The sequence below is a fragment of the Entelurus aequoreus genome, linkage group LG26 (assembly GCF_033978785.1).
Source record: "Entelurus aequoreus isolate RoL-2023_Sb linkage group LG26, RoL_Eaeq_v1.1, whole genome shotgun sequence".
Taxonomy (NCBI): domain Eukaryota; kingdom Metazoa; phylum Chordata; class Actinopteri; order Syngnathiformes; family Syngnathidae; genus Entelurus; species Entelurus aequoreus.
Genome location: NC_084756.1, coordinates 11,821,717 through 11,847,343, shown reverse-complemented (window position 1 = coordinate 11,847,343; position 25,627 = coordinate 11,821,717). Strand labels below are relative to the sequence as shown.

The following is a 25,627-nucleotide window of genomic DNA, read 5'->3' as shown; positions in this document are numbered from 1 at the left end:
TACCTTATGGTACCTGCTGATCTGTATTTGGGATCTGCATAAATCCTGAAAAACTGTGCCGGCACCGTAGTCGATAAGCTTCTTCTTTTTCTCTATCTTCTTGTTATGGGACATTCATCCTCCGCTGTTGCCATTTCTAATATAAAGTAGTGTAAAGTTCTTACTTATATCTGTCAGTAAACTTACCATGAAAGTGCTAAAACATACCGGTGTAGTGACTAAACATTATTCACCCAAGGAACTTTAGTTATTAGAGAGGACACATTTCCGGCGTTGTTTTTTTCCGGATGAGAAGATGCTGCTCCGTTATTGATTGAAGTATAGTCTGAATGTAATTAAAACAGTTAGCTCCATCTTTTGACACTTCTTCCACTCCCGTCCTTGCACGCTACACCGCTACAACAAAGATGACGGGGAGAAGACGCTGCCAAAGGTGAGCCACGTAAATAAGACCGCCCACAAAACGGCGCATCGTGAAGCGACTGTCAGAAAGTGACTTGAAGATGATCTGTAAAACATCATCTATGCAACATTTTGACCAAAGAACCACCATTACATGTTATGTAGACCACAAGGAAGTCTTTTACATTTAGAAAAAAATCATAATATTATGACTCCTTTAAAGGCCTACTGAAACCCACTACTACCGACCACGCAGTCTGATAGTTTATATATCAATGATGAAATCTTAACATTATAACACATGCCAATACGGCCGGGTTAACTTATAAAGTGACATTTTAAATTTGCCGCTAAACTTCCGGTTCGAAACGCCTCTGAGGATGACGTATGCGCGTGACGTATACCGGCGAACACGGGTATGCCTTCCACATTGAAGCCAATACGAAAAAGCTCTGTTTTCATTTCATAATTCCACAGTATTCTGGACATCTGTGTTCGTGAATCTGTTGCAATCATGTTCATTGCATTATGGAGAAGGAAGCTGAGCAAGCAAAGAAGAAAGTTGTCGGTGCGAAATGGACGTATTTTTCGAACGTAGTCAGCCACAACAGTACACAGCCGGCGCTTCTTTGTTTACATTCCCGAAAGATGCAGTCAAAATGGAAGAACTCGGATTACAGAGACTCTAACCAGGAGGACTTTTGACTTCGATACACAGACGCCTGTAGAGAACTGGGACAACACAGACTCTTACCAGGATTACTTTGATTTGGATGACAAAGACGCAGACGTGCTACTGTGAGTATGCAGCTTTGGCTTCTAAACATTTGATCGCTTGACCGTATGTGCGCAACTTTTTTTTGCGTATGTACGTAACTTTTTAAAAATATATAAGCTTTATGAACCTTGGGTTAGGTGAACGGTCTTTTGGGCTGAGTGATTGTGTGTGTTGATCAGGTGTTTGAATTGTATTGGCGTGTTCTATGGAGCTAGGAACTAGCATAGGAGCTAGGAGCTAGCATAACACGTACCGTACCGTACGTGCGCGTCACGTACGTAACTTTTTAAAAATATATAAGCTTTATGAACCTTGGGTTAGGTGAACGGTCTTTTGGGCTGAGTGATTGTGTGTGTTGATCAGGTGTTTGAATTGTATTGGCGTGTTCTATGGAGCTAGGAGCTAGCAGAGGAGCTAGGAGCTAGCATAACAAACACGCAGGTGTTTTTATGCAGGATTAATTTGTGGCATATTAAATATAAGCCTGGTTGTGTTGTGGCTAATAGAGTATATATATGTCTTGTGTTTATTTACTGTTGTAGTCATTCCCAGCTGAATATCAGGTCACCCCCGGCTCTCACAGCATCTTCCCTATCTGAATAGCTTCAACTCCCCACTAGTCCTTCACTTGCACTTTACTCATCCACAAATCTTTCATCCTCGCTCAAATTAATGGGGAAATTGTCGCTTTCTCGGTCCGAATCTCTCTCACTTCATGCGGCCATCATTGTAAACAATAGGGAACTTTGCGTATATGTTCAACTGACTACGTCACGCTACTTCCGGTAGGGGCAAGCCTTTTTTTTATCAGATACCAAAAGTTGCAATCTTTATCGTCGTTGTTCTATACTAAATCCTTTCAGCAAAAATATGGCAATATCGCGAAATGATCAAGTATGACACATAGAATAGATCTGCAATCCCCGTTTAAATAAAAAAAATTCATTTCAGTAGGCCTTTAATGCGCCCTATAATCCGGTGCGCCTTTTGTATGAAAATAGACCTGAATAGACCCGCTCATCGGCAGTGCGCCTTATAATCCGGTGCGCCCTATGGTCCGGAAAATACCATCAGGTCCTTATAGAATCAATGATTACCTGCGTGCACGCGGCTGTAGGTGGAGTTTGGGTCGAGGGCCAAACCGGGCAGAGACACTGCGATGTAGACGAGCAGCAAACATGACAGCTTGTACTCCTCTTCAACAGAAATATTATCTGTATATTTTAGGAATAGGAATTTTTTTTAAACGTATGAACCAACAGAGTTCACAGTGTAAAGAAGTATGACTCAAAGTTTGATGTTTACCTGTCTGCATGCTGCGGATGGCTGATACCAGGTCGGGATCGATGTCGCAACTCATACCCGCTGCAGACGCCAGCTCGAAGACACTCAGAGTCACCTGGAAATACAAAGAGGGCGTTAATCAGCTCAATCAGCAATCTACACACCTGTCGCTGATGAATCCTCCTCCTCACCCACAAAGCCCTCCACAAGCAGGGACCCTTCTACCTCACCAAATGTTGTTATTTTTCGCAAATACTAGCTCGTTTGGAATTTGATGCCTGCGACATGTTTCAAACAAGCTGGCACAAGTGGCAAAAAAGACTGAGAAAGTCGAGGAATGCTCATCAAACAATTATTTGGAACATCCCACAGGTGAACAGGCTAATTGGGAACAGGTGGGTGCCGTGGTTGGGTATAAAAGCAGCTTCCGTGAAATGCTCAGTCATTAACAAACGAGAATGGGGCGAGGGTCACCACTTTGTCAACAAACGCGTGAGCAAAATGTTTAAGAACAACATTTCTCAACCAGCTATTGCAAGGAATTTAGGGATTTCACCGTCTACTGTCTATAATACCAATCAAAAGATTCAGAGAATCTGGAGAAATCACCAAAAACCAACATTGAATGCCTGTGACCTTTGATCCCTCAGGCGGTACTGCATCAAAAACCGACATCAGCGTGTAAAGGATATCACCACATGGGCTCAGGAACACTTCAGAAAACCACTGTCAGTAACTACAGTTTGTCACTTTATCTGTAAGTGCAAGTTAAAACTCTACTATGCAAATCGAAAGCCATTTATCAACAACACCCAGAAACGCCGCCGGCTTCACATAAGCTGTACATCAAGCAAGAATGGGAAATAATTGCCCTTGTGCCAACTTTTATGCAATGTGTTGCTGCCATTAAATTCTAAGTTAATATATTTTTACAAAAAATAATACGTTTCTCAGTTCGAACGTTAAATATCTTGTCTTTGCAGTCTACTCAATTGAATATAGGTTGAAAAGGATTTGAAAATCATTGTATTCTGTTGTTATTTACCATTTACACAACGTGCCAACTTCACTGGTTTTGGGCTTTGTAAATTAGATTTTTGCATGTACGACTGGCATTATGTGCCCTCCACTTTCATGTTATCATAGTCTCCAACCTGTGTGCGATGTTGTTGAATGCAATCTATTGACAACTATTTTTAGCGCTCTGCAAGAAGGCGGAGGACCATCTGAAGAGCAGCACATTCATGCGTCTGCAAGGATTGTGTTCCTATTTCTGAGTGATTGATCGAACTTTCAGCCTGCACGGAGCATCTTTTCGTGAATAAAGGACTGGTTTGGTCCTGGTGTTATTATTGTGTGCATTTTACTGCACTTTACTGGTTTATTTGTGAGTCAATGCATAACTCTCTCAAAATAAACTTACATTTCTGGCTTTGTTCACCTTACATTCTGATAATACACATGTCGATGTACCCGTCATGTGTATTGGCCCAATTCTCTCATTTTTGCACAAGCTGGTTTTTAAGCTCAAGATGATTCATTTGAGTAATAGGACAAAGCAACAGGAGTGAGTTTTTAACATAGAATTAGCAAATAAATGAAATACAGACACACAGCAATTACACATTACGGTGATTCAACAAAAATATTCCGGGTGCTAAAAAAATATCTTAATCATTTCATTTTTAACTCAATTCATGTTTTTTGAGAATCTTTTTTTTTAAACTATCAATTTTTTATATATTTATTTTTTGGCCATCTCCACGTTTACTCTATATATTATACGCCAAAGAAGGAGCTTTTGTAACCTGTAACCTCTTTTTAAAAGGTTCTATTATCATTGTTATACCAGATAATATATTGAGAGAATTGGTTTGAATTGAGAATTGATTCTAAATTGGATCGTGAGTTTTTGTAAGATATACATTCCTTTATTTTTGTATTTCAAAAACAAAAAAAACATTTGAAAAATTTGTAGGTCGTTGAAATATTATCTAATATCCAGAAAAAATATTCGTCCTTTTCGGGGTTGCGGGGGGTGCTGTAGCCTATCTCAGCTGCACATGGGCGGAAGGCAGGGTACACCCTGGACAAGTCGCCATCCCATCACAGGGCCAACACAGATAGACAGACAACATTCACACTCACATTCACACACTAGTCAGGACGTGGACTATGGTGTGATTGTTTTCCCGAGATGCAAGAGAACTTGGACTGGACATGGCGTGAAGGTAAAGACATGATTTAATTTTACTATAAAAAAGGAACAAAGCTTGCAAACAAAAGGCGCACACAAGGGCGGAAGTACAAACTTGGCTATGAACAAAACTAACACTTTGACAAAAAAACTATGAACATGAAACCAAAAAGACACTTGCTATGACGTGAAACGCTCAGCATGAACTATGGTAGCCGAAGTAGCATGGCATGAAGTGAGCAGAGTTAATGTCGCCAGGCTGACTTCCTGGCAACAAACAAAGGGCTTAAATAATACATACAAGATTGACAAAAGGTGCGCGAGTGCAAAACGGGAAAACAGGTGAAACTAATGGTCGCTATGATGACAAAACAAACAAGAGTGCACAAGGAGTCCAAAAACCAAACCGAACATAGACAAAACATGATCACACAGACATGACAACACTCATATATATATATATATATATATATATATATATATATATATATATATATATATATATATATATATATATATATATATATATATATATATATACACATACATACCAAAAGGGACAAGCGGTAGAAAATGGATGGATATATATATATATATATATATATATATATATATATATATATATATATATATATATATATATATATATATATATATATAAGTGTTGTCATGTCTGTGTGATCATGTTTTGTTTATGTTCGGTCTGGTTTTTGGACTCCTTGTGCACTCTTGTTTGTTTTGTCATATATATATATATATATATATATATATATATATATATATATATATATATATATATATCCATCCATTTTCTACCGCATACGTATATACATACGTATATATATATATTTATATTTACACATATATATATATATATATATATATATATATGTGTGTGTGTGTAAATATAAATATGTATATAAACGTATGTAAAGTCAAGGTTTCTGTGGTTTATCCCTCATACAGTGCTCAATACCGGGGTAGAGCGGAATATACGTTAGGTCAGGAAAAAACACAGAGGTTATATCACCCCTACAAGTCTGTTTCGCAGGATTTTATAAAATCTCCTGACGAGCAGGGAAACCTGCGAAACAGGCTTGTAGGGATGATATAGCCTCTGTGTTTTTTCCTGACCTAACGTATATATATATATATATATATATATATATATATATATATATATATATATATATATATATATATATATATATATATATATATATATATATATATATATATACATACGTATATACATACTGTATATACATATACTGTAATATATATATATATATATATATATATATATATATATATATATAAATATATATATATATATATATATATATATATATATATATATATATATATATATATATATATATATATATATATATATATATATATATATATATATATATATATATATATACACAAATTGTGTATTATAATTTTATGACCAATGATTGCAAATATTATGTAACATTGTGGTTTGAGAGCTGTGTTGGACTTTTGAGGTTCCATTGTCATGTAAAAAGAGTGTAAATGTTTCGTAGTGCTGATGTTGTTTCTTCTAATGTGGTCTCTCTCACGGAGGTTCGGGGGTTTTTGCTGACGTCTTTGGGGTTATCCTGGCTTAAGCCGTGGCACGACTGCCGTGCCTTCACTCAGAGGCCAGACGTCAGCAAGCGAGGGAGGGCATGGCGGGGAAGTTGTTCACATCACAGCGCTCCGCAGGGAGATAAGGAATTGTATTTGCTTGGTAATAGCGGGCACGCAATTGTTTTCTTCTCCAATCTGCTGTTATTCTTCTTCCTACTTTCTTAACCTTTCCTTCCTTCGCGTGTCAAACATGCAGTGAAATACTTTGGTCGAGCTAAATAATGTGCACAGTGAATACAGAGTGATGGGTGTTTTCTACCTTGATGTCTGTGTCAGGGGACACGCAGTCCTTCAGGCATTCAATGGGGCCCACCAGGTAAGGACAATGCTTTTGCAGCACCTATTGGACACGTTCCAAAGTTAGTAAATATGGTAGCAATCACACTATTCAAGCACTGCAATAACATGTTTGCCTTGTTTTGTGGTTATAAATTATTAAAAAGATAGCTAGTAATGTGTGCACAGCAAAACAAGTGTAGAGTAGGTAAGGTTGTATTCTCATTCCTGTGAGAATCCTCCATGTGACTGAAGCATTATGTATGTCTATGTGTGATCAAACAACCACCAGGTAGCATATGAGAGCAGATAATACTGTATCATCCCTGATAGCTGCACTGACGCTTATGTCTTCTCTGTGTGTGTGTGTGGGTGTGTGTGTGTGTGTGTTTGTGTGTGTGAGTGTGTGGGTGTGTGTGCACTGCAAAAACTGAAATCTAAGTAAGATTAAATATCTCAAATAAGGGTGATATTTGCTTATTTTCTGTCTGATAAGATAATTCTTCTCACTAGGCAGATTTTATGTTAGAGTGTTTTACTTGTTTTAAGGGTTTTGGTCCTAAATGATCTCAGTAAGATATTACAGTTTGTTGCTGAGATTTTATGACCTATATTGAGTAAAACATGCTTGAAACTAGAATATCAACTGTGTCATTAACACTCACAAGTATAAAACTACTTTTTAAAAATATATAATTTCTTATTTCAAGCATGAAACAAAAAATCATGATGCCGAGCGCATATCATTATGTCAAGATAATGGCACTAGCATTTACTTCATTTACGAATATTTTTCACCATATTGAGCAAAAAGGTCTCTTTTTTTCTACCAAGAAAAGTGCACTTGTTATTAGTGAGAATATACTTATTTTGAGGTATTTTTGGGTTCATTGAGGTTAGCTAATTTTACTTGTTTTGGAAAGTCTTGACAAGTCGAATTTTCTTGTTCTATTGGCAGATAATTTTGCTTAGTTCAAATAAACTACCCCTAATTTTTGTATGTTTTTTCTTGTTTTTGAACACTGACATTTTGCAGTGTGTGTGTGTGTGTGTGTGTGTGTGTGTGCTGGCAATGCTTACTTAATGGGGACATTGCTCTGTTTACACAGTCACCTTTAGGGGACCTCTGACGGTATGGGGACAAAAAAACAGGTCCCCTAAAGGGAAACCTTTTTAAATGATAGTCAGATCCATTCTGAAGATGCCTAAGTGATGAGTAATGAGTTTGTATTTTATTTATGTGGTTTAAAGTAAAATAAGATCATCCTTTATTGATCCCACAAACGGGAAATTTGGGTTACTTTGTTTATGTGTTTCAAATATTGGTCAAAGAGAAAATTAATTGTCTTGAAAAGTGAAACATTTGTTATCCTGGCATTAATAGTACTGTGATTCTGTATGGTATCCATCCTTAGTTAAAACTCATATATGTTTCCAAAAACAAAATCTGGTTTAGTGTTCTTAGGATAACATGTTCATACAGCATGATTATAAAACATTATTACCTTAAAGTATGATTCACATTCAGAATTTTCCATCCTTCTATATATGGTAGTTGGAGTTGCAGACACCTTGATTACTGCTGAATAGCAGTTTTCAGTAATGTCACGGAAGATGCAGGATTTGCTTTAACATTTAAGTGGTGAAACTTCCTATAAGAGGACAGCTGTAGTGCTGTATTCTGAGGATCATGTCATATTTCATTTGGATTTGTTTTAAATTGTCCTCAGTAGTCACATACAATTGTGTGTGAATTATGCAAAATTATTTAAATTTGGTCCCCATGAACCATATTAACTCTTTTTCCCCAGGGTCCCCAGTAAGAATGATCAGCACATTACTTCATCAATCCAGAGATTTAAAGACGTGTATGAGCTAACTGGGCAGTGGCCATTTTACCTCTTTTTTTTTTATGCCTCCACAACCTGTAGAAAGGGTGGTCCCCACAAGTGATGATCAAAAACTTGGTCCCCATTCCAAATAATAACCAGTATATGTGTGTGTGTGTGTGTGTGTGTGTGTGTGTGTGTGTGTGTGTGTGTGTGTGTGTGTGTGTGTGTGTGTGTGTGTGTGTGTGTGTGTGTGTGTGTGTGTGTGTGTGTGTGTGTGTGTGTGTGTGAGTCTTATCGACACATCCTTGTATTTTTAATGATGCTGTCAAACGATTAAAATATTTGTCGCGGTTAATTGCATTTTGTTCACAGCTAACTCAAAATGAATCGCGATAATCGCAGATTGATACAATTTTCATCATTAGTAAGTGTAACCTTTACAGATCATTTTCAAGTTTTTAACATCATGACTGGACAACGACGCTAAACAAAAATGTAAACACGACACGTTTTGTTTTTGCTCCCATTTTTCATGAGTTAAACTCAAAAATCCAAAAACTTTGACTATGTACACAAAATACCTGTTCCTCTGAAATATTGTTCACAAATTGTCTACATCTGTGATAGAGAGCATTTTTTCTTGGCCGAGATAAACCATTCCACCATCAAGATGCTGATTAAACAGTGTGATTATTGCACAGGTGTTTCTTAAGCTGCGCACGATAAAAGGCCACTCTGAAATGTGCAGTTTTATCACACAGGACAATGCCCCAGAATCTTTAGTGATGGGTTGATGAGGCGTCATGAAGCGTTTCGACACATTGCAAAACTGTATTGATACTGTGTCGATACTGTGTCACTAAATACTGACATCTGCTGGACATTAAAAATCCCTACAGGCAACCCAAGAACCGACTCAACTGACACTGATTTTAGGACCTAGTATATACAATAATATAAACCAAGTCATTGTATTTCATTTAGGATTATTTCATATCTTCATTTAAATAAAAATATATTTTTATCTTTTTTAGATACAGTCAATAAATATTGTGAACATGTATCATAACATGGAAATCGAAGAGAACATGTTGTGAATGAGGAATCGAGGATGCTTGTGGACTGTGAATTATTACTATTTATTTTTTACACATTTTTATTTAAAAAAAACAGTTTTTCCAACGTATTAAATTTTAGACGATTTCTCTTCTTAGTTATTATTTCTCCAGCTGTAGAAAAGACCCGTTCACAGGGCACAGAGGAGGCGTCAGTGCGACACAGTCCGTGTATCGGTCACGTGACCGAAACAGTTCATGATCGGTCACGTGACTTTCTAAAAGCGGTAGGCGCACCGACACAGGGTTTTGCTCTATGAGCTCGACGCATGCGCCGATGCATCGGTGTTGCCGGACCCATCACTACCACAGATGTCGAAAGTTTTGAGGGAGTGTGCAGTTGGCATGCTGACTGCTGGAATGTCCACAAGAGCTCTCGCTCATAAATTGCATAAGCTGTCTCCAAAGGAGTTTCAGAGAATTTGGCAGTCCATCCAACCGGCCTCACAACCGCAGACCATGTGCAACCACACAAGCCCAGGACATCCACATCCAGCAGGTGAACAAACCTCCATTATTGTCTGAGACCAGCCACCCGGACAGCTGCTGCAACAATTGGTATGCATAACCAAACAATGTTTGCACAAACTGTGAGAAACCGTCTCATGGATGCTCATCTGCATGCTCGTCTTCCTCATCGGGGTCTCGACCTGACTGCAGTTTGTCGTCGTAACCGACCTGAGTGGGCAAATGCTCACATTCGATGGCGTCTGTTACATTGGAGAGGTGTTCTCTCCACGAAAGACACTTTTATTTTGTTGATGTGGTTAAACGGGATCTATTTTGACGCCGTAAAAGTGTGATTGGATTAAGAAGGTGTCTTGACTTTTTGCAATAAAATAGTCCTGTGTACCGTCTTTACTTTCTGTTGAGCTTTTATGCCATCTTACTAAAGCAGCCACAGTAGCAATCTACATTTTATGTTATCAATGCACAAACACGGAAGTTAAGCTCCTCCTCTCCGAAGCAGCCATGCACCTCAGCAGTGTTCGCTCCAATGATGTCGTCTATAAATGAGTCTTTTCTTTGGAACTCTCTACCACCAGACCTTCGTAACTTAAACTCAATATCCCTCTTCAAATCAAGACTCAAAACACACCTATTCCTGACTGCTTATTCATTGTAATCATCTTTTCTTTTCTATCTTTGTTGTTGTTGTTGTTTCTATCCAATTTGATTTTATTTTTTTAATTTTGTACGGTGTCCGTGAGTGCCCAGAAAGGCGCCTTTATAAATAAAATTCATTATTATTATAATTATTTTCTTGTCTGGAGAATGACTCGCCATGGTTTGAACCTTGTATTTCCATAATTTCCCCTGTTTCTTTGTGCATTTCTGCTTGCTATTTTCCAGCTTGTGGCCCAACAGCAACTGATGCCATTACATTTCCGCAGGCTACCGAACGGCCCGAGGGTCAAAAAGGAGTCGCCGTTACATTATATTATTGCGTTAACTTTGATAGCCCTAATTTTTGTACTTAAAAGTTGGTTTGCTGTGTTTGTTAAACTTTGACGTTCAATTTGATATCCAAATAATGTGCAGACTTAAATCAGTGGTCATGTGTGGCCAAATATTCAAACGGTAGACTGGGATAGAGTAGATATTGAGGTATTCACCGTCATTTACAATGACATTTGCAATTAATACAAATGCTGTAATTTGTTGCCATTTTGGGCACAGTAAAATAAATCTGTCTAATAAGGCAATGGTGGCATGAAAACAATGTAAAATGTACTATTCTTATATTAGTTTAATTGTGTGAAGAGTGGCATGGTAAACAGGACCTCTTTCAGGCAGTCCTGCGTCATTGATCGGAAGGACAAGATGACGCCGATGATGGTCATCCTCTTCAGCAGGTTCTCTCCTCCTGTGGTGAACCATTGAGGAAGAACCCAAAGTGTGTTAAAGATTAAACATATTTTGGGCAATTGTGGAAACCGTTTTGGGAAGGCACTTTTCCTGCTGCATCGATTCAAACCCCAAAACCAGTGAAGTTGGCACGTTGTGTAAATGGTAAATAAATAACAGAATACAATGATTTGCAAATCCTTTTCAACTTATATTCAATTGTATGGACTGCAAAGACAAGATATTTAATGTTCCAACTGAGAAACTTTTTTTTTTTTTGCAAATAATAATTAACTTATTTATAAATGGCAGCAACACATTGCAAACAAGTTGTCACAGAGGCATTTTTACCACTGTGTTACATGGCCTTTCCTTTTAACAACCCCCAGTAAATGTTTCGGAACTGAGGAGACATATTTTTGAAGTGGAATTCTTTCCCATTCTTGCTTGATGTACAGCTTAAGTTGTTTAACAGTCCGGGGTGTCCGGTGTGGTATTTTAGGCTTCATAATGCGCCACACATTTTCAATGGGAGACAGGTCTGGACTACAGGCAGGCCAGTCTAGTACCCACACTCTTTTACTATGAAGCCTCACTGTTGTAACATGTGGCTTGGTATTGTCTTGCTGAAATAAGCAGGGGCGTCCATGATAACGTTGCTTGGATGGCAAAATATGTTGCTCCAAAAGCTGTATGTACCTTTCAGCATTAATGGTGCCTTCACAGATGTGTAAGTTACCCATGTCTTGGGCACTAATACACCCCCGTACCATCACAGATGCTGGCTTTTCAACTTTGCGCCTATAACAATCCGGACGATTCTTTTCCTCTTTGGTCCGAAGGACACGACGTCCACAGTTTCCAAAAACAATTTGAAATGTGAACGCGTCAGACTACAGAACACTTTTCCACTTTGCATCAGTCCATCTTAGATGAGCTCGGGCCCAGCGAAGCCGGCGGCATTTATGGGTGTTGTTGATAAATTGCTTTCGCTTTGCATAGTAGACTTTTAAGTTGCACTTACAAACCGTAGTTATTGACAGTGGTTTTCTGAAGTGTTCCTGAGCCCATGTGGTGATATCCTTTACACAAGGATGTCGCTTTTTTGATGCAGTACCGCCTAAGGGATCAAAGGTCCGTAATATCATCGATTACATGCAGTGATTTCTCCAGATTCTCTGAACATTTTGATGATATTTTGGACCGTAGATGGTGAAATCCCTAAATTCCTTGCAATAGCTCATTGAGAAATGTTGTTCTTAAACTGTTGGACAATTTGCTCACGCATTTGCTCACAAAGTGGTGACCCTCGCCCCATCCTTGTTTGTGAATGACTAAGCATTTCATGGAAGCTGCTTTTATACCCAATCATGGCACCCACCTGTTCCCAATGAGCCTATTCACCTGTGGGATGTTCCAAATAAGTGTTTGATGAGCATTCCTCAACTTCCTCAGTCTTTTTTGCCACTTGTGCCAGCTTTTTTGAAACACGTTGCAGGCATCAAATTCCAAATAAGCTAATATTTGCAAAAAATAACAACGTTTACCAGTTCGAACGTTAAGTATCCTGTCTTTGCAGTCTATTCAATTGAATATAAGTTGAAAAGGATTTGCAAATCATTTTATTCTGTTTTTATTTACCATTTACATAACGTGCCAACTTCACTGGTTTTGGGTTTTGTATTACATAGCACTGTGTCTGCTACTCAACAATCATAGTGGAGTTTTTTAGGTCCTCCACCTACATCTTGTTGACAAGTCTTCCCAAAGGAGCGAAAGCTGCAAAAAAGTTGACTAACTCCATCTTTTCTTCCATTTTCACTTCCAGTAAGGTGTCAATGTGAGGTGTCCCAGTACTTTTCCCCTTTCACATTCCCTGCTCCTTATCGTATCTTATCTTCCTCCTCTCACCTGTCAGCCTCCTCCTCAGGTCGCTCATTTCCTCCGCCTTATCATAGTTGCTCCTCATCTGCACCAGCACATCCATGTTTTCTCTGACCAGTTTCTGGCAGGAGGAGAAAAAGTAATATAAGTTCCTTTAACGGCATGATGATGGACACATGCAGCTGTGACCCATGTGCAAAATGTATGACTTATGTCAATCCTGCTGGAGGTGCCAACATGCAATACAAGAGGTTTGTTGGCACGTTTAGCCGCTTTAAAGACGGCACGTTTTCTGCTGCTGTCCAGCGAGGTATTCTTTTAATAATATTAAAACAATACCAAATATAAATGTATCATTGTAATTGAGTTTTTGTTGTTGTTGCTGGAATCCACAATGATAGAAATGGCTACAGTTGTAAACTTCTTGCATACATTGCATTGTTTACATCGTTATAGGTTTTGTACTATAAAAAAAGTATTTATTTTGGAAACCTTAATTCAATTATTTTATATTTGGGATCATTTTTGAATACGTATTGGTACCATAAAAGTGCAATATAAATAATTATTTATTTCTATTTGTATTTTGATTTATTTATTTTGAATTTACATTTTGTACCTGACTGATTATTTTTATACTTTAAATTCATTAATTTAGAATATATTTACTAATACATTAGAATACTTTTTTATTTATTTTTCTTTTATTTAGAAAATTACTATATACATATTTGCCATTTCTTTTTTTTTACTTGTAATTTTTATTTCTTATGTATCTGAAAAGTGCTATATAAAGTCATCGGATTCATATACTTTAGATTTTACATTTATTTAAAAAAAAAAAAAGTTAGACATTTTTTTACTTCATTTTTTGTGTATATATATATATATATATATATATATATATATATATATATATATATATATATATATATATATATATATATATATATACATATATATATATATATATATATATATATATATATATATATATATATATGTGTGTGTGTGTGTGTGTGTGGGTGTGTGTGCATGTGTGTGTGTGTGTGTGTGTGTGTGTGTGTGTGTGTGTGTGTGTCATATACATTAAGTGGTTATATTATCTTTTGTTTGTTTTATTTGTACCTGAATGTGCTCTATTATATATACTTTTTTTAGTGTGTGTTCCTAAAATTGGGGCTATAATAATTGTTTTTATTTTTCAAAACTCACATTTAAATATTTAGAATGTTTTATTTATCCATTTTCAGTATGTTTGTTTACCACAGAAGTGCACAATAAATCATTTTTTTAATTTATATTTTTTTTATTCTCACGTATTTATTTTGAAATTCATATAAATTCGTATAACCTGAATATTTGTATTTTAACTTTAATGTATTAATTTTGAACACACTTTTAGTACTTGAAAGGTGCTACATAAATCTTTAATATCTATGTTTTATATTGTATTTTTTATTTTTAGAAAATTACAAATGTTTCTATTTTTTACTTGTACTGTATTCTTAATCTTTTTTAAATATATATGTTTTATGTACCTCAAAAGTGCTTTATAAATTTCTCAGATTTATTTGACATTTATTTAGGAATTTAAATACTTCTGATTTCATTGTAATACTACATCAATCGCATACATTATTTCTTTAAATTTGTATCTTTTTACCTGAAAATGACAGCACTTCAAAAAATGCATGAAAAAAAAAATCACGATTATCATTGTTATATTTTCTGTATAAAATTGTGCTAGTGCAGGCGTACCTAATTTTGTGGCCGGTGTGTGTGTAGCATACCTTCAGCTCACTGACTTGAGAGGTGATGTGCCACATCAGGTTTTCGCTCAGGAACTTGAGTCCGTATGGACCGAGTAGCTCAGCCAGAGCTTGTAATTCTGTCAAAAAAATATTTCATATTAGTGGCAGATTCTTATCACAGCAAATGGAGGTGTCTTTATTTATTTGAATATCCTGCATATAAACTAAGAATGAGGGGTAAAATGAGTGCAGCTCATCTCTATCGATAAAATGCATTTATTTATAGAGACGTGTGTGGTTAGTGGACTGAAGGATGAGTCAGTAGAGGTAGGCACGTACTCCAGCAGCTACATTTACACCTGCACATAGCGAGGCAGGTCTCCAAGGTACAGTGAGTGTGTGCTTGAATAGCATTTTAAGACCGTAGGTGAGCGTGTTCAGTGTTGCAATGAAATGTGGGCTAAAAGGTAGCCGAATGTATGTGGCACTATGTTGGCGGTGAGAGCACTTGGCAACAAGAAGCTAAAAGATATAAAGTACATTTCTGCAAAGATGTCGTGACAGATCAATGTCTATTGTGGTTAATTCTGCATCAGGAAAACCGTTGTTTATTTTCACTTCCTCTCATTTTTGTGACAACAAAGCCACAGTCTTACACTCTGATGCAGTGTTTTTCAACCACACTAGTGCACCGTGAGATATATTGTCTGGTGTGCCGTGGGAGATCATGTAGTTTCACCTATTTGGGTTAAAAATATTTTTTTGCAAACCAGTAATCACAGACTGCAAATTGCTAATTGCTTTGTAGATGTCGGTTTGTCGTGATCACAATATGCAGACGACAGCGGGAGGCAGAGTGCAGGTAAAAAAATGCTTCAACCAAAAATAGACAAAAGGTAAGTGCCCCTAAGAAAAGGCATTGAAGCTTAGTGAAGGCTATGCAGAACGAAACTAAAACTGAACTGGCTGCAAAGTAAACAAAAACAGAATGCTGGACGACAGCATAGACTTACAACGCGTGGAGCAGCAGACGGCGTCCATAAAGTGCATCTGTACATGACATGACAATCAACAATGTCCACACAAAAAAAGATAGCAACAACCTAAATAGTCTTGAATGATAAAACAAAGCAGGTGCGGGGAATAGCGCTCAAAGGAAGACATGAAACTGCTACAGGAAAATACCAAAAAACAGGAAAAGCCACCAAAATAGGAGCGCAAGACAAGAACTAAAACACTACACACAGGAAGACCTAAAAAAAACTCCAAATAAGTCACGCTGGGATGTGACAGGTCGTGACAGTACACCTACTTTGAGACAAGACCTATATTTATACATAGTTGGTTATTTTTTAAATTCATATCCAACAACAACTTTTTATTGTCGACTGAGTTTATTTTCTTAATTTTTTCTGCTTGTGGTGTACTTTTTTGTAATTTTTCAATGAAAAAAATGTGCCTTTGGTCAAAAAAGGTTGAAAACACTGCTCTGATGGACTCAATGTATCACACAAACGCTGTATTATTTGTATTATTTAACAGTCATAAACTATTAGAAATGTTGCAGTGCATTGAACACCACTACAAACTACAAACTGTAATACATTAAAGAAAACAAAGCAAAAGTATATCTACAGATATTTTTGGGATAGTTATAAATGTATTTAAATTATTAATAATACTATTATTAAGCAGTATTTTTAAACCAAGGTATTTTTATTGTTTTGTACAGTACCCGAAACCTTTAAATCACTCTATTATATTATCTACTAGTACAATCTTTGCAATGTCGAAAACTTACAATGCATTCCTGTTAAATATTTCCCTTAAATTTACATGTTAGAACAATGATATAACTAAGGTAATTAAAGGTGAATTATGAAGGTAATTTACTTACTTCTCCAATTAAGGCCTGTTAAATCAAGAATAGGCTTCAACTTGATTATATTCATATACAATTACCCAGTCAGCAAATTTAGTGAGAATTCAGTTCAAAGCATGTTTATGAGGGATGGTTGCCTTTTACATTTGAACCAATACAGAAACAATTCCTGGTCCCTGGGAATAAATACTGGGACCCAACGGTACCATTTGTCTGTACTTTTGTTTGTGTTAATGTGTTAGTAAATATAATTATATATATACACACGCATATACAGTATATATATATATATATATATATATATATATATATATATATATATACATATATATATATATATATATATATATATATATAAATATATATATATATATATATATATATATATATATATATATATATATATATATATATATATATATATATATATATATATATATATATATACACACGCATATACAGTGTATGTATATATATATATACACACGCATATACATTGTATGTATATATATATATATATATATATATATATATATATATATATATATATATATATATATATATATATATATATATATATATTTCTTGACTTAACGTATATTCCGCTCTACCCCGGTATTGAGCACTGCATAATGGATAAACCACAGAAACCTTGACTATATATATATATATATATATATATATATATATATATATATATATATATATATATATATATATATATATATATATATATATATATATATATATGGAGAGAGAGAGAGAGAGAGAGAGAGAGAGAGAGAGAGAGAGAGAGAGAGAGACAGAGTCTTATCTTATTCATGCCTACTAATAAAACACTTTTTTTTTTATTTAACATTTAACAGTGATTTTTTAATGATAACTGTGCTGTCCAGTTGTTATATTTGATTTCTTACACTTCTGTGTCTAATTTGCAAGTATTATATAGAAGACTTTGCATGCAGTTGCAAATCCAAGACGTTAGATGGCAGTAGTATGTAGACTACGGTGTCAGGAATTTGTCTTTGGCATAACTCTTGTCTTTTGTTGAGTCCTAAAAAGTGTTTGTACTGTAAGTATTGTACTTGTTATACACCAGCTGTTTGATTGCACCAAAGATATTTGGTGTAGTTTCCATTACCAAATTTGAACGTGTCCAAATTGCCATGTTAAATCGCTAATGCTGATTTGTAGCATTCTGGCTGAGTCTGCTATCAGTGCTTGTTTCCTGGCCAAGCGCTGAAGCCGTAGTCTGTAACTGGATGTGACGTCATGTGCAACAAAGGTAAATAAATATGATACTGTTTAATTTTAAATAAATCGGTTCCTCAGTAGTACTGACAGAGTTCCGTGGGTTCCTATACAAGTACGGAATTTAGTCCATCCAACCATTTTCTACCGCTTGTCCCTTTTGGGATCACGGGGGGTGCTGGAGCCTATACCAGCTTCACACCCTGGACAAGTCGCCGCCTCATCGCAGGGCCAACACAGATAGATAGACAACATTCACACTCACATTCACACACTAGGGCCAATTTAGTGTTGCCAATCAACCTATCCCCAGGTGCATGTTTTCGGAATTTAGTATCCATCCTTAATGTTTACAAAATGTGACTCTTACTTTCACTGTTTTCATAAAAAATGTACCAAAGTCCTGATCTTTTTCAACTCAAACAAACAGGATGCAAGTATTGAGAGAGATAATTGTTATATTTTTGAAGGAATTCTATCAGTAACCTGTCACATCTGAGAACTCCTCCGCACTGAAAGTGGGTTCGATGTCAGACTTTTGATTGACAAAGCACTGCATGGCTGGAGAATGCAGGATGAGGGAGTTGCTGGCCAGACGTAAGAGACTCTCCAGGTACCTGTGGTGCACAAAAAACATAGGCATGTGTAACAGGTGTCAGCCAATACAGTCCAGTCCTGCCAATGACTGGAATGGAACCTGCAACCACACAACCATTGGGCTAAAACAACAGGCTCCCAACCCACAGAGCAGAGCTGCTCTTAAATCTTCAGATAGTTAAGATGACTTAAAGTCACGTACAGCTACGGAAGTGAAGGAATGTTCTATAACAGCTTTCTGCCAGCTCTGAGCTACGCGGGAGGGTGACAATTTTGCCGTTTCAGCACCACAGAGTTAATATACTGATACATGTTGATGTTTCTGCTTCGTCTACACGAGAAGCAAACACACATTTTGATTTTTGTTTACCGTATTTTCTGGACCATAGGGTGCACCGGATTATAAGGCGCACTGCCGATGAATGGTCTATTTTTTTTTTCTTTTTTCATACACTGTAAAAAAACAATCTGTAAAAAAACGGTCATCTACTGGCAGCTATGGCTGCCAAACGAAAACCATAAAATTAAAGTAAAACATTGTAAACCAAATAATGATCAAAAACATTATAATTACAGAAATTTTCATGAAACGTTTTACGGAAAAATATCGTAATATTACATGAATTTGAAAGTAATTTAAGAAAACAGAAAATGCTATGTATAATTAATTTGGTATTTTTCTGTAAAAAAAATAGAAATATACATCGTTTGTAATTACTGGCATATTACTTAAAATAACAGGCGGATTGTTTATTTACAGATAAACAATCCGCACAGTTTTATAAACTATTTTTAAAAAATAGAAAAATTACAGTAGAAATTTAGAGGTAATTAACCATAAAAATAGGATTTTTTTTACAGTGTATATAAGGCACGCTGGATTATAGGGCGCATTAAATGAGTCATATTTTTATATTTTTTTTCTAAATGTAAAACAGTTCCTTGTGGTCTACATAACATGTAATGGTGGTTCTTTGGTCAACATGTTGCATAGATGATGTTTTAACTTTTTTACTGATTAAGTAAATTTTTTACCGTATTTTCTGGACCATAAGGCGCACTTAAAATCATTTTTTTGTCTCAAAACTCGACAGTGCGCCTTATAACCAAGTGCGCCTAATGTACGGCATGATTCTGGTTTTGCTTACCAACCTCAAATACATTTTATTTGGTACATGGTGTAATGATAAGTGTGACCAGTAGATGGCAGTCAAACATAAGAGATACGTGTAGACTACAATGTGATGGCAATATGACTCAAGTAAACAACACTGATATTTTATATGTTCCAATGAAAATATAGAACATTACACACGGCACTCAAAAATCTATCAAAACGTTTTAGTACAACTTTGGTAATCTATGAAGCTACTGTGCTTCAACATAGGAGTATTATCATGGTGTGTGTATAAGGTAAGACATATTATATGGCGTTTTGTTTCACAATATTATGCAAAAGCAACTATTCTTACCTTCTGGTACCTACTGATCTGTATTTGGGATCTGCATAAGTCCAGAAAAAATGTGCGCGTCCGCCTTTGTAGTCCCTTAAACATCGTAGTTGATAAGCTTCTTCTTGTTCTCTATCTTCTTGTTATGGGACATTGCCATTTCTAATATAAAGTAGTGTAAAGTTCTTACTTATATCTGTCAGTAAACTCCCCTTGAAAGCACTAAAACATACCGGTGTAGTGAGTTGACATTATTCACCCAAAGAACTTTACAGCCCTTTGAGACACTTGTGATTTAGGGCTATTTAAATAAACATTGATTGATTGATTGATTGATAGTTATTAGAGTTCTGGTCGGACGGTTTTTCACGGGACACATTTCGGGTGTTGATGTTGTTTCCGGTATGTTTTAATTTTTTTTTTTTTGTCATAAAAAAATACAATCATGTGTGCTTACGGACTGTATCCCTGCAGACTGCATTGATATATATTGATTTTTTAATGTAGGAACCAGAAATATTAATGACAGAAAGAAACAACCCTTTTGTGCGAATGATTGTGAATGGGGGAGGGAGGTTTTTTGGGTTCGTGCACTAATTGTAAGTGTTTTTTATGTTGATTTAATAATTTTTTAACATTTTTTAAATGTATTTTTTTTTTATTTTTTATTTCTTGTGCGGCCCGGTACCAATCGATCGGTTGGGAACCACTGATGTAGACCACAAGGAAGTGTTTTACATTTAGAAAAAATGATTAAAAATAATAATATGACTCCTTTAATGCGCCCTATAAATCCGGTGCACCTTTTGTATGAAAAAAGATAAAAAAATAGACCATTCATCGGCAGTGCGCCTTATAATCCGGTGCACCCTATGGTCCTGAAAACACGGTAGATCGTTTAATTAGTCATGAAAGCTGCACAATCAAGTCCTTACTTATTCACTGTGCAGCATTTGGTCACGTACCAAACAAAACAAAAAAGTATCTTATTCGAAACTTTGCCTCGTCCCTGCAGTCATTGAAGTATAAAGCCGCCATACCAGCTTGTGTAAACGTGTGTGAGGGTCTGCGCCCCTCTGGAGTCCAGGGGCTGCGTTTGCTGCAGCAGGACACTCCTCACCAGCCGGGACACGTCCACATTGACGTAGCTGGGGAGGCTGTGCAGGCTGGCTGTGTAAGCTCTTATCCTTGCCAGGAGCTCTGAGGGCCGAGCGATCTCCTGGGTGGTCTGGTTGTAATTGGCCATTCTCACGATGATCCTGGTGGGAGACAATAAGTCAGAATACGCCACAAATAAGCTACGGTGGTATTTCAACATTGAGGTGCAAATAACTGCAAAGTGTTACTGAGGACTGATGTTTTTTAGGGTGACCTGGGGGGGGGGGGGGGGGGGATAATCATCCACGTACACAGAAACATCAAGTTGCCAAGCACTAATGTAAATACCAGTTCATGCTGAAGGGAAGCAGAGCAAAAGAAGTGGGTGCAGCATGAAGAAGTTGGAGGTTGAAGAGGACGCTAAGAGTATTCGAGGTAGTTAAAGAGTGCAGTAATGAAGGGAGCCGTTTACGAGAGACAAGATACAAATGAAGCACCGATTAGTGTGCGTGGATGCTGTCACTTTCCAGGTTGTACTCTGTCTATATCACATCATTTTGACAGTGTTGTATAAAACCCCAAAACTAGTGAAGTTGGCACGTTATGTAAATGGTAAATAAAAACAGGATACAATGATTTAAAAATCCTTTTCAACTTATATTCAATTGAATAGACTGCAAAGACAATATGTTTAATGTTCAAACTGGAAAATGTTGTTGTTATTTGCAAATATTAGCTCATTTGGAGTTTGATGCCTGCAACATGTTTCAAAAAAGCTGGCACGAGTGGCAACAAAGACTGAGAAAGTGGAGGAATGCTCATCAAACACTTATTTGGAACATCCCACAGGTGAACAGGCTAATTGGGAACAGGTGGGCGCCATGATTGGGTATAAAAGCAGCTTCCATGAAATGTTCAGTCATTTACAAACAAGGATGTGGCGAGGGTCACCACTTTGTGAACAAATGCCTGAGCTAATTGTCCAACAGTTCAAGAACAATATTTCTTCACCAGCTATTGCAAGGAATTCAGGGATTTCACCATCTACGGTCCGTAATATCATCAAAAGGTTCAGAGAATCTGGAGATATCACTGCACGTATGCAATGATATTACGGACCTTCAATCCCTCGGGTGGTACCGCCTCAAAAAGTGACATCGGTGTGTAAAGGATATCACCACATGAGCTCAGGAACACTTCAGAAAACCACTGTCAGTAACTACAGTTGGTCGCTACATCTGTAAGTGCAAGTTAAAACTCTACTATGCAAAGCGAAAGCCATTTATCAACAACACCCAGAAACGGCGCCAGCTTCGCTGGGCCCGAGCTCATCTAAGATGGACTGATGCAAAGTGGAAAAGTGTTCTGTGGTCTGACGAGTCCACATTTCAAACTGTTTTTGGAAACTGTGGACGTCGTGTCCTCCGGACCAAAGAGGAGCATAACCATCCGGATTGTTATAGGCGCAAAGTTGAAAAGCCAGCATCTGTGATGGTATGGGGGTGTTTTAGTGCCCAAGGCATGGGTAATTTACACATCTGTGAAGGCGTCATAAATGATGAAAGGTACATACAGGATTTGGAGCAACATATGTTGCCATCCAACAAACGTTATCATGGACGCCCCTGCTTATTTCAGCAAGACAGTGCCTAGTGGTTAGAGTGTCTGCCCTGAGATCGGTAGGTTGGAGTTCAAATCCCAGCCGAGTCACACCAAAGACTATAAAAATGGGACCCATTACCTCCCTGCTTGGCACTCAGCATCAAGGGTTGGAATTGGGGGTTAAATCACCAAAATGATTCCCGGGCGCGGCACCGCTGCTGCCCACTGCTCCCCAAGGGGATGGGTCAAATGCAGAGGACAAATTTCACCACACCTAGTGTGTGTGTGACAATCATTGGTACTTTAACTTTAACTTTTTAAGACAATGCCAAGCCACGTGTTACAACAGCGTGGCTTTATAATGAAATAGTGCGGGTACTAGACTGGCCTACATGTAGTCCAGACCTGTCTCCCATTTAAAATGTGTGGTGCATTATAAAGCCTAAAATACCGCAACGGAGACCACCGGACTGTTGAACAACTTAAGCTGTACATCAAGCAAGAATGGGAAATAAATCCACCTGAAAAGCTTCAAAAATATGTCTCCTCAGTTCCCAAATGTTTACTGAGTGTTGTTAAAAGGAAAGGCCATGTAACACAGTGGTACAAATGTACCTGTGACAACTTTTTTGCAATGTGTTGCTGCCATTAAATTCTAAGTTAATTATTATTTGCAAAAAAAAAAGGAAGTTTCTCAGTTCGAACATTAAATATCTTGTCTTTGCAGTCTATGCAATTGAATATAGGTTGAAAAGGATTAGCAAATCATTGTATTCTGTTTGTATTTACCATTTACAAAACGTGCCGACTTCACTGGTTTTGGGTTTTGTACACAACAGAACTATTTTTAGCGCACAGACGGTGTGCTCTGCGGGGGAGGCACATTCATGCGTCCTGGAATGATCCAACCGCAAGAGAATACACGATAATATTACATTTCCTAATTTAAAAAATAAACGACATAAAAGAAAATAAAAATCAATTGAATTTGTCTTAGAAAGGCAGTCCACTGCCACTCTAATATGGTTCAGTTTGATTTTACTTGAATTGGTACTCGGTAGTAACATCAAAAATGTGTCAGTAAAATATCCAAATTTGATAGCTATCCCTAGTTTTATATCATGTTTACTAATTCAGAATATTACCACAGTAGTAGTAGTAATATAATGTAGTAGAACTGGTAGTATGTCAGTTTATGACATTCTATTTATAAAATAATATATTATAAATAAATAAATGATAAATGGGTTATACTTGTATAGCTCTTTTCTACCTTCAAGGTACTCAAAGCGCTTTGACACTATTTCCACATTCACCCATTCACACACACATTCACACACTGATGGAGGGAGCTGCCATGCAAGGCGCTAACCAGCAGCCATCAGAGGCAAAGGGTGAAGTGTCTTGCCCAAGGACACAACGGACGTGACTAGGAAGGTAGAAGGTGGGAATTGAACCCCAGTAACCAGCAACACTCCGATTGCTGGCAGAGCCACTCTACCAACTTCGCCACGCCGTCCCTATTGATATTGATATTTCTTAATTATTTTTAAAATATATGTTTACATATACATATTTCTGTTATCATTTTTAAACACATTTTTATCACTATTATCTTTAGTAGTTGTAATCATGTATAATATGTACGTATTACATCTGCTACATGTTGTATTATGAGATTACAAGTCATTTTACATCATTACTTTTTGATTGCATCATACTATTTTAATATTATTTGTAGTAATACAGTATAGCTTATGTATTTTTTTTATCCATCCTCTTTCTATACAGCTCATCCTCATCATCAGGGTCACAGGTAAGCTGGAGCCTATCCCAGCTGGCTTTGGACGAGAGGCTGCGTACACCCAAGACTGGTCACCAACCAGGGCGATATTTAAATCCTTAAAATAATTATGATAATATTTATTTTATATTATCTTTTATCATCAATAGAGGGTACTTACATTATATATTTTTGGATCACTTTTTCTATTACTATATTACACTACTACTCAGTAGAATAAATCGCTTTCAAGCAGCTGACACGGGGTCAGTTTTGAAATAAATGCACTGTGATAGGCTCCAGCCCCCCTTCCAACTCTGAAACAGACACTGCAAGCCCCATAAACTACAAACGTATGTTTACATAATTCTAGTGTTTATCAATCAAAAGTCCACCCATGGACCCATCTAGTAAACCTTCAGGGGCTTATTGCAGCGACCACGTTCAACATCCGCTTGCTTCGCCATGCACTCAACATACTCAGAAAGGCGTGTCTCCATGTGAGAAAGCAGGAACTCTGTGGGAAGGATAGTGTGCGCAAAGACCACGATGTCAGTGCACAGGCTGTAGGTGGAGCACACCTCAGTCAGCATCAGATGCATCTTGTCCACACTGCAATCCAAAGAAAGAGCGGATGCAAGAAATTAGTCGACTGCATATGGAAGTAAACACGTTAAGAGAAATACAGAGGTTATAAAAAATGATTAGGTATGCAAACAACCCGGTTTAATAAACTTAAGCCTTTTATAGAGGTTTCAAAAAGCCCAAAAAAGTTGATTAATTAACAGGGGTGTCCCCATCTCATATCAGATATTGGTCCGATTTTAGCAAAAAGAAAAACAACTATGGCTAGCATGTAAAATATCTGAAAAATCGCCGACTCAAGCAGTCCTACAGCGTGTCTATTTGTCAGTTATCGTCTAAGAGCCTGCCT

The 25,627-nt window shown here is 36.9% G+C and overlaps 1 protein-coding gene across 1 annotated transcript in view; it reads right to left on the bottom strand.

The window, feature by feature from the left end:
* The window catches only part of nckap1l (NCK associated protein 1 like), a 69,237-nt gene that overhangs the window by 13,494 nt on the left and 30,116 nt on the right, over nucleotides 1–25,627 (bottom strand). The window contains exons 20-28 of the mRNA XM_062038093.1: nucleotides 25,174–25,305; nucleotides 21,251–21,469; nucleotides 18,649–18,779; nucleotides 15,069–15,166; nucleotides 13,303–13,396; nucleotides 11,328–11,410; nucleotides 6,580–6,660; nucleotides 2,486–2,579; nucleotides 2,278–2,394 (exon numbers count right to left, since the gene is read on the bottom strand). Of these exons, the coding sequence (XP_061894077.1) occupies nucleotides 2,278–2,394; nucleotides 2,486–2,579; nucleotides 6,580–6,660; nucleotides 11,328–11,410; nucleotides 13,303–13,396; nucleotides 15,069–15,166; nucleotides 18,649–18,779; nucleotides 21,251–21,469; nucleotides 25,174–25,305 (1,049 nt within the window). The remainder of the gene's footprint in view (nucleotides 1–2,277; nucleotides 2,395–2,485; nucleotides 2,580–6,579; nucleotides 6,661–11,327; nucleotides 11,411–13,302; nucleotides 13,397–15,068; nucleotides 15,167–18,648; nucleotides 18,780–21,250; nucleotides 21,470–25,173; nucleotides 25,306–25,627) is intronic.